The sequence below is a fragment of the Crinia signifera genome, chromosome 6 (assembly GCF_055691185.1).
Source record: "Crinia signifera chromosome 6, ASM5569118v1, whole genome shotgun sequence".
NCBI lineage: Eukaryota > Metazoa > Chordata > Amphibia > Anura > Myobatrachidae > Crinia > Crinia signifera.
The window spans coordinates 247,962,702-247,976,984 of NC_139222.1; the positions used below are offsets into that span (position 1 = coordinate 247,962,702).

The following is a 14,283-nucleotide window of genomic DNA, read 5'->3' on the forward strand; positions in this document are numbered from 1 at the left end:
TATGTGTGCTTGTATGCTAGTAATAGTAGCGTGTATGTGTGCTTGTATGCTAGTAATAGTAGCGTGTATGTGTGCTTGTATGCTAGTAATAGTAGCGTGTATGTGTGCTTGTATGCTAGGAATAGTAGTGTGTATGTGTGCTTGTATGCTAGTAATAGTAGTGTGTATGTGTGCTTGTATGCTAGTAATAGTAGCGTGTATGTGTGCTTGTATGCTAGTAATAGTAGTGTGTATGTGTGCTTGTATGCTAGTAATAGTAGTGTGTATGTGTGCTTGTATGCTAGTAATAGTAGTGTGTATGTGTGCTTGTATGCTAGAAATAGTAGCATGTATCAACCACTGTCATGTCAACCTTTTGACCATGTCGACCTACTGACTGTTCATCTATCATCCGGATCCCTATTTGCTAAGCTTCCTGGTAAATGTAGTACTTAAACAGTCTAGAACCTTGAAGGCCAGTATTATTCTACATGAGAGGAGGAAGAAACACTGCAGCTATGTGATAAACAGCACGGCTTGGAGACTAGGCCTCCCCCACATAAACTCTCCAGCATTCTCTCTGGAGGTACAATATTAGGTTGGATGGGGGTGTACAACACATGAAAATGCCTTTACAGAGCTTTTGTACCACAGAGAATAATCAGCGCGGCCTCCTGCAGAGTCTTCTTCAGAAACAGAGGAACAAAAAGCATATTCTCCTCACTGAGAACCGTGACAGACTTACCCAGCATTACGGCATCCACAGCTCCCCCGGCACAGAACTCAATAAGAATCTGTGAGAAACAGAAGGAAATCACTGGGACATGAACATACAGACACAACCCGTTTAACTTCCCTAGAATTCGCTTTCTCTCGTTCTGTAATGCATTTATATAGGTCATTTACACAACAACGTGTACAATTACAGCTCAGGAATCTAAAATGTATTAGAGATTGTTACAAATGTTATCTGCTTAACCCAGGGATGGGAAACCTTCAGCCCTCCAGCTGTTGTTGAACTACACATCCCAGCATGCCTTGCTACAGTTTTAGCATGGCCAAATAGCAAAACTGTAGCAGGGCATGCTTGGATGTGTAGCTCAACAACAGCTGGAGGGCCGAAGGTTCCTCATCCCTGGCTTAAACCATCAATAAGAATGTGGTCGGACCACATTTTAAAGACTTCATACCCAAAATAGAGCAAGTTGGTGGTTTGAGCACAAAAGACGGGAAGTGTAATGGGATGAAGTCAGCACCCGGCGGTCAGGATGCCAGTGGTCAGTATATTGATGCTGGCATCCCGACTGCCTTTAAGAAGACCAGTTCCGGATTTCCCAAAGGATCATGATGCTGGAACACAGACAGTCGGCATCCCGATCAGTGAGTATGCAGGGCACTTAGACGTTAAGGTTAGCATTAGGCGGTGTAGAGAGGTTTTGGCACTATTGGGGGGGAGGGGGGGGGAGCGGGCACAGGGAGGGTAAGTACACTTACCTGACCACTGGGGATTCCCTCCTTCAAGATGCCAGCATCGGTATTCTGACCGCTGGTCATCCGTATGAATCCCATTTAAACTCCCCCGACACCATGTTCACCGTACTGTACCAGTGTTAATAGCCATATACCTAACATCAGCAAATAACCCCTACTGTCAAATGGACCCACTTGCTTACCTGGTTTGTGAATGTAAAACCAGGTAAGGTGAAACAGAGGCTCGTCAAGCAGATACTACTCCATAAATATATACAGAACTAGGCGGGAGGTGCCGAGCAGTGTAAAGAATGGAGGTGTTGCCTATAGGCCAGCTTCCCTCTAGCATCTTTTACATACATTCGATACAATGATTGGTAGAAGCTGGTGGTGGCTATGGGCAACTTCTCCATTTGTCCATTTGTCCACTCATTACATTGCTTGATGCATCTCCCCTTTCAGAGAGTGAAATCAGAAAATGATCATTTCAGTCAGGGCTGCCGACAGGGGGGTGCTGTGGTTACAGCTGTACCAGGCCCCAGCCTCTGGAGGGGCCCAGACAGCTGCCCACAGCGACACGGTGCCACGCCCCCACTCCTGCAAACCGCCTCCCCCATCCGTCGGCCCCCCAGCCAGGCACGCACAATACACAGTGCAGCCTGCAGAGCGCTGAGCCTAGGACACAAAGGGGCTCGGCGCTCTGCAGGCTGCACTGTGCGCTCCTTCCGGAGGAGATGCATGCAGGGGGAGAGAGAGTAATGGTACTAGGGGGTCAGTCCCCGGCCCCAAGATTCATAGTGGCGGCTCTGATTTCAGTGACCACATCTGCTTTCTACATACAATTTATGTCCCAAGCTGGTAACACAGGGGCAGATGTATGAAGCCTGGTAAATTGATAAAGTGGTGATAAAGTTTGAATTGATAACACACCAGCTATGTTTGAAAAATGATAGTTAGGAGTTGATTGGCTGGTGCGTTATCTCCTTCCACCACTTCTTGCCCACATTATCAGGCTTAACACATCTGCCCCACAGCTTCGAAAGCTCACCATCACAGAATATTACTTACCCAGAGGTTATTTTCATAATAGAAAGCATCCAGCAATTTAACAATATATTGGTGATCACATGATGCCAGAATATCGATTTCCACCATGTAATCTTCAAGTTCATCTTCAGATTTCGTATCAATAACTTTTGCTGCTGCCAAAATGCCAGTCTCTTTATTCTGGGCCTGGAGAGAATCACAGAAATAAATAGTTACTTAATACAGAAATTCAAATATTCAGATATAAATTATGAAAGTTAAATACACCGATCAGTGTGATTGTGATAAAGTATTACCTCCAGCTTCCCTACATACAGCTGAAGCTCTTCTCACATGTTTATGAAAGTGTCCTACTACTCCTTCCATCCACCAATTAGCACCCTACGTTTCTGCAAGACAAGTTAGCCTGTCCGTTATTGCGCCTGTTCTTTAATAGAATAACTTCCCTCCTAACAAGCAGCAGAGGAGTAAATGAGGGCATAGTGTTCATTGTAGCACCTGCCATCTTTGAAAACAAATGCAGTTCCTCTTCCCTACCTGGGGTGTCACTGTCTGCTGTAGTGCTTCTAGCACAGTGTGGTCTATATATCAGCACTGATATTCAAACCAGACCTGTGCTAGAAATACCACAGCAGACAGCAACACCCCAGGCAGGGAACAGGTTCACCAGTAAAAGTCCAATGGGGTAGGTTCTCTCTTTCCTAAATTCAGGTTCGCTCGTTTTAATTGCCTCGAAGACAATGAAAAATAAAACACTTCTCATAGTGCAGACATCATACTCCATAAGATGTAAAAAAAATCCTGGCTAACAGGCTTAAAAAATGTATCCTCCAAATAGTCCACCCTAACCAGTCCGGCTTTATGCCAGGAAAATCCACTTCGACTAATATACGTAGGTTACATAGCCATTTGCAACTACCCCCTGAGCCAGACAGTCAACCAGTAATCCTGTCTCTTGATGCCACTAAAGCGTTTGATATGGTGGAGTGGCCATATCTCTGGGCAGTCCTGAAGGCCTTCGGCTTTGGGGCTAATTACATCAAATGGGTAAAACTATTATACAGCGGCCCCACAGCCAGGGTATCCCTGAATGGGTGGACCTCAGAGGCTTTCAGATTGGCCAGGGGAACCAGACAGGGGTGTCCACTTTCCCCCCTGCTGTTTTCCCTGGCAATTGAGCCCCTTGCATGCCTATTTAGATCACACAGTACGATAAGAGGACTGCGTATGGCCCAGGAGATTGATGTAATCTCACTATACGCAGATGATATGTTAATTTACCTTTTCGATTATCGGACATGCTACTATAGAACTAATTTCAAACTTCGGTAGGTTCTCAAGCCTTCAAATTAACTGGAGCAAATCGCACATCTTATATATAGGCAATACACCCACCCATTTACTTCCTTCACCTACGCCCTTAGGTTGGTCTATAAAATTTAAATATCTCGGAATCCAGATCACTAGAAATACCGAGGATTTTATTATGCATAATTTGGCCCCGCTACTAGTGAAACTTGATAATAAATTTAAAACCTGGAGCAGGCTACCTCTTACTGTCACCGGCCGGATTAATTTAATTAAAATGATCGTACTTCCGCAGTTATTATATATTATTCAACATTCCCCCATTTTTATCCCCAAAGTATTATTTCGGAAATTAAACAGTAAGTTATCTTCGTTTATCTGGCATAACAATCGACCAAAAGTACAGCTCAATAAACTAATGAAGGATAAGAATGAAGGAGGCCTGGGGCTCCCGGATTTCCGCCTTTATTACCTGGCTGCTCAGTTAGCGCAAGCATGCCCCTGGATTTTCGAGGATGAGGATAATAGCATGGCCTCAGCGGTGGTCGCCTTGACCACACCCCATTGCCCGCCAACTAGCAGAATCCTGCAAACTACTACTTATCCCAAAGATCTTCCATTAGTACAGCAGGCTGTTAAAATCTGGCAGGAGGCGGAGAAATTAGTAGGTACGCCGGGGCTTGATCCACAGCATCCTATAGGAGATCCATTGATTTTTAAGGAACTCAGGGCAATACAGGTCAGGGAAGTGTGGAATAGATATTCCATTTCATCCATAGGGCAGATATATACCAAGGGACGTATCAAAACATTCTCAGAACTTAAAGCTGAATTTGGCCTACCCAACACCTATCTTTTTCGATACCTTCAGTTGAAGGCCGCCCTCGATACTCAGTTCACAGGGGGGCAGCCCGTCTTACGGGAATCCCAGTTGAGAACTGTAATGAGGACTGGAGGCAAAAAAAACCTGACAAGTCGATTATATAAAAGACTAAATCGGGATAAAGGGATAGAAGCAATGGATTTGCTGAGGAAAAAGTGGGTACAGGATTTAGGGCCGCTAAATGAGGAGGAATGGCGCAACGCGCTGTCTTCAATCAAGACCTCCACTAACTCCCTTAGGGTTCAACAGGTGCAGTTTTTTGTTATTCACAGAGCATATCTATCCACCAGCCGCCTGGTCAGATTTAAAAGTCGTACCACTGCGTTATGCCCCAAATGCAACATTCATGAAGGCACCTTCTTTCATCTTCTCTGGCAATGTCAGCTGGTGACTGACTTCTGGGAGACCATCACGCAAACGTTGGTGGATACAGGTATCCCGAGAGAAATGTTGACCGTCAGAAGTTGTCTTCTTAATATCTTTGACACCAGACAAATAGAAACTGGTGATCGACAATATGTCAGGAATTTATGCTCATTGGCAAAGGTTATAATAGCCAGAAGCTGGCTGGCAAAAAAAGGCCCTAACCCAACATGCTGGAAGCAGTTAGTGGACTACACTGCGCGGCAGGAAAAACAGCTCTATATCAACAGGAATGCTCTGTGTAGTTATAAAAAAGTCTGGCACCGATGGTTAGAACACTTTGGAAGCTGCCCATAACTCTCCCCTTTTTCTCCTCTCTCTCCCCCCCTTCCCCCTCCCATGTGTTCAGGGTGTAAAAGTAGCTGTTAAAATTTTTATATCACTATACCCTACACCACTAACATTTATTATGGGGTGCCGCAGGGATACCCGTAATCTCATTTCTTAGACTCTTAAAGGTTAAAACTGTCTTTTGAAGAAACACTTAAAAGGATACTTTTGGTAGGATCTCACTTATATTTATACTAGATACGAAATAGAATGCTAGGTTAACCTATAGATAAATTAAATAAGCTATTCACAGAGAAAATTCAGAAAATTTAAATAGATGTGAAAAACACTAACGTAAAAATGCACAAATAGTAATGATCCATTAACACAGCGTGACACATCCTTATTATAAGGTCACGGCAGCATTAGGAATAGATTATAGAAACGTGAAACACCACCATGTAACACTATAAAGTTAAAAGAGACAAAAAAAAAAAAAAGGGGAAAATAAGAGCTACATAACCACGAATACAGGCACTCTAATGACGCCGGGGTGGGTAGGGGGAGGGGGTGGGGAAGAGAAGGATACACTATATTTTCGAGGAGGGGATGTAACCCACGGTGCCCATCACTTAGCAAGCACCTTTTAGCTGGTAACTTTAAATGGAGGTAAAGTAAAAGGATAGAAATAGTTACAACTCAAAGAAATAGCGTGAGACTCTAAGGCGGGGTGGGCGGGGGGGGGGGGGGGGGTGGGCGGAGGGCTGCGAGGGATGGGGGGTTGATGTTTCTATGTATGTATTTGTATGTATGTATTATTTATTCATGCGCTTGTTAAATGATTGGTGGGGAAATCCCATTTTGAGATAGTATTATATCCAAGTTACAAGACATGAATTGTATTGTATCGTATCGTATAAAATTGAGAAAGAGTATATTAAAAAAAAAAAAAAAAAAAAGATGTAAAGGTGCCCACACACTAGAAAGATCTGCGATCGTAAGATGTGCGCATAAATTAGCCTTGAAATCTTTTGCCCGTCCTGGACAAAAGATTTCAGGCAAGCGCACATCTTTACCATAGATTTTTCTTAAGATCCCGTGTGCGTTCCTATGGATCTTTTGTTAAATCTTCTGATCTTTCATGCAGCACGTAAGATGAGAAGATTTAGCAAAAGATCCATGATAATGCGCATCGGACCGAAATTGGCTGATCGGAAATCGGCCAAAAAATCGTTCTAGTGTGTGGGCACCTTAAAACATCAAGGAATATAATAGACAATATGCAACTCACCAAGGTTAAAGTTTTACCAGGCTTTATTGCATATTCATAAATCGACATGACGTTTCAATCCTAAATGGATCATCAAGATTTGTAACAACTTGTTTCAGACCAAATATCCACATACACATATATATATATATATATACACACACACACACACACGCGCGCGCACGCACACACACGCATATGGATAGCATCACTCACTAGACACCATTTACAAAAAAGCCCAACATGAATATATATATATATTTTTACCCAATAGTGGTGTGGCGCCTAAAAACAGAATTTAAATACAAATTTGCAAAAATCCAATGAAGTAATAGAGGAGATCTTTTCCAATACTTTGTATGTTTATTTTCTTCACAGGATAATCGATAAAAAATGCTTGTAGACAATCCCGACGCGTTTCGTCTCACAGAGACTTCATCAGGGGGAAATACAATAATCTTGTGGTCGTGATATTTGTGAAATCTATGGGATACTATCTCCGCTTACACAAATATTTTCAGAATAGATTAATGGTATAAGGCATAATGTCCTTAAGACCTATATTAGGAATATAAATTCATATCCACTGAAAGGTCTGATTAGAGCCAATTAGTGTGGCCCAATATGAAAACAGGTCTTAGAATTCCTGTCTGTCTCCTTTAAATTAGAGTGGGTGAATTAGCCTATAAAGTAGCAGGTATTTGAATTCCTGTTAGCCTCCTTTAGAACGTGATTAAAAAGATTTTTTCCTAAAATCAAGGATGATGAATCCTCATCCAAAATAAAATAGATATATCTCCTATGAGACTTCTGTGTGCTTCAGAGAGGCTATATATATATATATATATATGTATTTTATTTACTCTGGGAACGGTTATATTTTAAGTTTATTATTATACCCTAATGGCATGTTCTGCCTTATCAAATGTCAGCACTAAAGTAAGGTACGTTCAGTCTTTTGTGTCCATAATCTCATGACTCACAGAAAGGATAAGTGGTTTCCTCACAAATCTCAGACAGTCACAACTCTACACTGCTCCCCTGGGATGAAGTCATGTCTAATAATGTGAGGTGTGACGAAAAGCTCTAGAACACTGTACATAGTATACACACCCAGCGGTGCCCAGCTGTCCTCTATATTTGTGGGGAAACGTCATGTTCCTCAGAAGACACAATAGGACAGGTCTGGCCAACCTGTGGCTCTCCAGCTGTTGTGAAACTACAAGTCCTAGCAAGAATTGCTACATGTTTGCTATTATGAAATGTTACAACTGTAGCAAAGCATGCTGGGATGTGTAGTTTCCCAACACCTGATGAGCCACAGTTTGACCAGGCCTTTTGGGTATTCAATTAACCCAGAAGAAACATCAGGTGCAGAAAAATTATTGTGTATAATTGAATACCGGCAAATGTATTGAAACAAAGTTTAAATCAAACACGGCTGCACTGACACACATGGCACACCTAGCAAGGCAGCACTAATACTGCAAGAGACTGTTGTGCAAAGTCCGCTGTTTGCACTTTCACTACTTGTCAAAAAGTAAATACAACACAAAGGCACAACTCTAATTACACTGCTTGGGCAGGTGCCATGGCCCCTCACACCACACTGGCTCTACACCCCACTCAGTGCATGTTTACTCCCAGAGGCAGCCTCAATACAGAAGTGTGAGCCGCATGAGTCAGCACAGCACTGGGGTCAAATGAATATAAGAAAGCGGGCAGGAATTTCACACCATGCTCGCTATATCACACACACACGTTAGCATGTCCTGGCTGTTTGCCTTGATTGCAAAAAGTACATACACGGGTGGGTAAATATCAGCCTTATTCAGTATTAAAATAGCCTGCTCCAATGTCAGAACATGTAATTATAATAATTGTGTTGTGAAATTCAGTGTACATAATGATAGGCAATTTATATATTGTAAGACGGTATTATATAATGCATTTACACAATAGTGTTTCATAGGACACAAAGAGGGCAAGTACAACATATTTATATATGTGTGTGTGTGTATACACACACACGCACACACTGTATAACATATATGGGCAGCACGGACGGTGTAATGCCTCACTGTGCTGAGGTCATGGGTTCGATGGCCCTAACTGTGCAGAGTTTGTATATTCTCCCCGTGTTTGCGTGGGTTTCCTCCGGGTACTCCGGTTTCCTCCCACAAGCCAAAAATATACTGGTAGGTCAATTGGCTTCCTCAAAAATTATCCCTAGAATGTCTGTGTGTGCGTGTACATGATGTGGTAGGGAATATATATATATATATATATATATATATATATATATATATATATATATATATATATATATATATATATATATATATATATATATATATATATATATATATATATATATATATATATATATATAGAAGAACGAAGGTGCGGCACTCAGGTCTTACAGCAAATAAACGACAGTACAGTGTCTGGTGGTCAACGTTTCAGTGCTCGTTTATTGGCACTATCCTCCTGACGATAGTGTCAATAAACGAGCACTGAAACGTTGACCACCAGACACTGTACTGTCATTTATTTGCTGTAAGACCTGAGTGCTGCACCTTCGTTCTTCTGTATCCCGCTTAACCTCGGTAAAGCAGTGAAGGCACCCGTGCAAGCTATTCAATCAAGCTGGGAGTGCCGGTCCTCCGCCCAAGAGATAGATAGATAGATTATAGATTATATATATATATATATATATATATATATATATATATATATATATATATATATATATATATATATATATATATATATATATATATATATATATATATATATATATATATATATACATACACACACACACACACACACACACACACACACACATATACACACACACATATACATACACACACATATTGTTTCACTGCAGGGTAAATACTGGCCGCTTTTGCATGTAGCCCACAGATGTTAGGCTGCTTTACTTGTATAGTTTCACTTTCTGGAATGTATGGTTTGTGGAATAATTTGGATATTGGACTTTTAACCTGTATTCTGTTCTTGGCAGAATTTGCGAACAGTAATAGCTGAAATCAATGAGCGCAGTCTAGGCCTGGCCAACTTGGTGTGAAATATTATAAACCCCAGCATGCCCTGCCACAGTTTTATCTTTACCTAGTAGCAAAACTGTTGCAAGGCATGCTGGAACCTGTAGTTTCACAACAGCCGAAGAACTACATGTTGGTCAGGCCTGGCACAGAGCAATGCTCCCACATAAAGCAAACAGCCGGATTTGGGATTTTACCTGTCCCTTATTACGGTCTAAGGGTGGAATTATGTTTTAGGCATCATTAGAGCTACAGATCCCCTTCAGCACCCATGATGCTAAATGTTATTTAGCAAAATACTGTTAGTCATGTTCTTCAGTGTAGAAGATGAACCCATTACGGCTTCTCATACATGAGTGTTTCCTGTGACACAACCTGATCACAGGAGGAGTAGCACAGAGGCAGCATTAGTTATGCAATGCAGCGCCAGCGCACATCAGACCTATTTATAGAATGCTTTCTGCATGCCGGCTAGCCTTTCATTTATCTGACAAACATTTTCCATTGTGTCATCCTACAAAAATATTTTATAATCGTATAAATGACTGGGATTGCCGACCGCTCCTATATAACCCAGAGTGGCTTTTAGTAGTCATGTCCACAGTAGACAAAACTGACAAACTATTCTTCTAGGTCAGTGATTTTCAACCTTTTTTTACCTTGTGGCACACTAGGTTTTAAAATTGCCATAGTACACCATAAGATCACCACAGGGCAAAACACATTGGCCCCACAGGAAAAAGACAAACCTATTGGCCTCTATATAAAAAAAACAATCACACTGGGCCCCACAGGTAACAAAAATAAAAAAATGCATTGGCCCTTTACATGAAAAGAAGAGACCAGTAAATAACAGTTGAACTGGTGGTGGCTGTAAACTGGTTTGGGCATCTCTAGATCTGGGGGCACACTAGTGTACTATGGCAGAGTGGATGAAAACACTGTTCTAGGTACACTTGCAAAAAGGCAGGGATTTTGTACAATTATAATAAGTTGGATGATTAACCAATCATATCACCCCTGGCTCGCAATCCTCCCTTGGTCTATGTTTGTTCACTATCCCCCCCCCCCCCCCCTATCACCCATCTTCTAATAAACCCTCCCCCGTCCATTTCTTCCCCCTTTTTTCTTTCATTCCCCCTTTTGTCTTTTCTTTTTTTTCTCCCCTCCCTTTGCAATCTTTCTCCTCCCTGGACTACTTCAAACTCCACACAATGGCTTTCCCTCACCTCTTATAAGAGCAACCACTCAAATCTGAACTCGATAATTACCCCTAGAGCCGCGCATCCCCCACAGTACTTCCTCTTAGCTCTATTGCCTGTTAATATTTTAGCATTACCTAAGCGTTAGCTACTGTTTTTCTGGCTCCAACTGTAATATGTATGGTATTTACTGTGTTCTTATCGGCTTTTGTCTTAGCCTGTTTTTGTTTTCACTTAACTTCAATAAACATATTTGAATTATAACTAATCATATCAAACAGTTGATAATGGTCATCATTTTTTACATGTAGATTGAAATGCAGACATTAACTGAAACAGAAACTGTGGTGTAAGAAGCTTAAAACTGGGTGAAGAACAACTAAACTCTGTTACAAAGGTGTACGAGAATGCCTCCGAGTATGAAAAAGGAACAGAGGGGTATAAAACAACAACAACAAAATATTTTTGGATATACGGATGAGGGATACACTATACATGCACATATGGTTATGTTTGCACCTTAAAAAGGGGTCAAAAGGCCCCAAAATGATCCATTTATGCACATTATATGCTAATGCAGTTTACTTCAATATAACTTGTTGAAAGTAAACCGAGTCAGCCAGTGAGATGTTCATTTAAAATCGATTCAAACATTTGCTGTGCTAGTATCACGGTTAAGTGGACATATTATATTACTCAACACATTCTTCCTGAATGTACATTTGCTGTTTGACAGGGGAAACAAGGATTTCCGTAATTGAACGAAGGATTGGGTAACATCCAGCTAGTTCTCTCATGGTGCCATACCCATAGATCGGTACTGGCTGCAGTGATAAGAGGGCATGCTAGCTGCAGTCAACAGTTTATTTATTTTTAAAATCCTGTCGGAATTTGCATTGATTGTAGTACAGGAAACGTCTGGGTGGCGGAAGATCTGGGAACACTTCAGATATGGAAATCCCTTTTATCAGCACGGTAGATAAACACATCATTGGCTCTGCAAATATGTAGGTGTGATCCAGTACAGGGATACAATGTAATGTAATAAGTAACTTACAGCAATCTGAGTCTTGTTTATATGCTGCTAAATATACTGTCTACTGATAGACCCAGACTGGTTTCACTATGGATTAGCTGATTTTTCATGAATCCACCCTAACTTCATATCAATGTTACAATTTAACATCACAGAGAGAATATAAAAATAAAATAAGAGAAAAAATAAGCACTGGAATATGGATCAGGCCCGGCGACAGGAGGGGTGGGGGGGGGTCAAAGGGGACAAGTGTAATGGTCCCGGACGATCTGAGCGGCCCCAGAAGAAAAGCATGGCTGCGGGTTATGGCGGTAGTTATTTTTCTGCTACCTGTTTTGTGTTCCGTGCCCCCGCCACCGTCCACTGTGTGTGCTCCTGCTCGGCAGTCTGCACTGCGCACCCGCTGAGGCCTCCTGTACTGCCAGCCATCTGTTCCACGCCTTGCCTGCCCTGTGGTCTTTTGCGCAGCAGGCAGCCGCTGCAGGAGAACAGAGAAGTCTGCCTAGATCTGGAGCTGCCAAGCCAAATGTTTGTGTGAAGCAAGGTGAGGAGCAAACTTTTTAAACATGAGGAGCTCGGTCATATAAAGAGTAAAAGAGGCTGGACATTAGGGGTCTCTGGTATATAAAGGGGAATTAGGGGGCTCTGGCTGGGGTTAAGGACCATACAAAGCTTTGGCCTGGCATACGGGGTTCTGGGAGCATAAAGGCCCCCTAAGGGGGGGTACACACCAGAACGATTAGGGCTGAATTCCATCAATCTGGATCCAATTCCGACCGATTGGATGCAGATTGTATGTAGATTGGGCATGTTTAGGTCCAATTCCGATCCGATTCCAATCTGATGCGCGTCCCCGCTGTCTTTTGGTCGTTTTACAGATCCTACCTGCTGCAGTGAGGATCTGTAAAAGATCCATTCAACTGGATACAGACTCAGATCGGATTGCGATCAGATTGGATGCAGATTGTTAGCAGATTGTTAGCAGATTGTGTGAAAATCACACAATCTGCTAACGATCTACTAACAATCAGGATCGTTCTGGTGTGTACCTGGCCTTACACTTGTCCAACAAGTTGGACCTGATTGACTCGAGATTTATCCTATGTGCAGGAGGATCAATCTCTTGCAATCTCTTGGTTATACCCAATGGCACAGGATTGTGCATTGGGTCCTACACATCAGGCACATGAGATTTTGTCACACAGGCACATCATATTTTGTCAGATCAATTGACCAAATCCACCCGAACTGGGTCAAATCTGACAAAATCTCACAAGTGTAAGGGGTCCTTAAGGTTAGACTAGTCTGGAATATATGGGGGTGCTCTTAAGGTAGCAGCTAAATTCCCTTAACGCTGAGGACTTTTCCCATGATGCACTGGGTCCACGTCTACCTGGAGAGGGGGGGGGGGGGGGGATATAAAATTGTAAGAGGGCCCCCAGAAATATAAGTGTACAGGGCCCCAAGGCTTCTGTTGCCGGCCCTGAGCATGATCCATCACAATTGGGCACTAACATACAGTATACGCCGATATGCAGACTACTAAAAGCAACATATCAAAAAAGTCTGCACGAAGAAACAATCGGGGACATATATAAAAGAAATGTGGTCGGTAGAACAACAGTAATAAAGTCGATCGCTAATGGTCGACACGTGACTCGACATTCCTTAGGTCGACATGGCGAAATACAGTTAGAGTATATTAGAGTCCATGTTGACCTAGATCGACACAAAAAATAAGTTGAAAAACTCATGTTGACCTTTTTCACGTCGACATAATGCTTGTGTTGACATTTTGACCTAAGGTATGTTGACTTTTTTGTGTCAACCTTTTACTTGCGTCAACCAATAATTACTGTCGATCCTAGGAGCCTTATATATAAAATATAATGTAAAAGTACAAAGATAATTTTGCCCAAAGTAAACAGATTGTCATTTTTTAGGGGATCTTAATGAATGTAAGCAAAGCTCTCATTGGATGCTATTAGCATTACTGCTGTATTCCCTCCTGGTATTCCAAGTATTTATATGTGTAATCGTTCTATAGTCCAGGTCACAATTCCTTCAGGGCATTCTAGCTTTGTGGCTTGGTTAGAGACAGAGTCCATTCACTCCCCACGTGAAAGCCCCCTCTGCCTCGTTGTAATAAGAATAGTAGCACTGAGTAATGGAGAAGGGGGAGGGTTGTAAAAGTTATTAGTCGCTGACCCCGTATATATGCGGTCACACATAACTGATCATTTACTAGCACACAGCCAGCTGGCAAATGAGAAACAGTGTGGCTGGCATAGGGTTAGTTGTGCAAGTGTTAAACAAGTAATGTT

The 14,283-nt window shown here is 42.0% G+C and overlaps 1 protein-coding gene across 3 annotated transcripts in view; it reads right to left on the reverse strand.

The window, feature by feature from the left end:
* SLK (STE20 like kinase) overlaps positions 1–14,283 on the reverse strand; it is a 70,139-nt gene that overhangs the window by 40,757 nt on the left and 15,099 nt on the right. For all 3 annotated transcript variants that reach the window (XM_083149271.1, XM_083149272.1, XM_083149270.1), the window contains exons 2-3: positions 2,518–2,682; positions 725–773 (exon numbers count right to left, since the gene is read on the reverse strand). In XM_083149271.1, the coding sequence (XP_083005397.1) occupies positions 725–773; positions 2,518–2,682 (214 nt within the window). The remainder of the gene's footprint in view (positions 1–724; positions 774–2,517; positions 2,683–14,283) is intronic.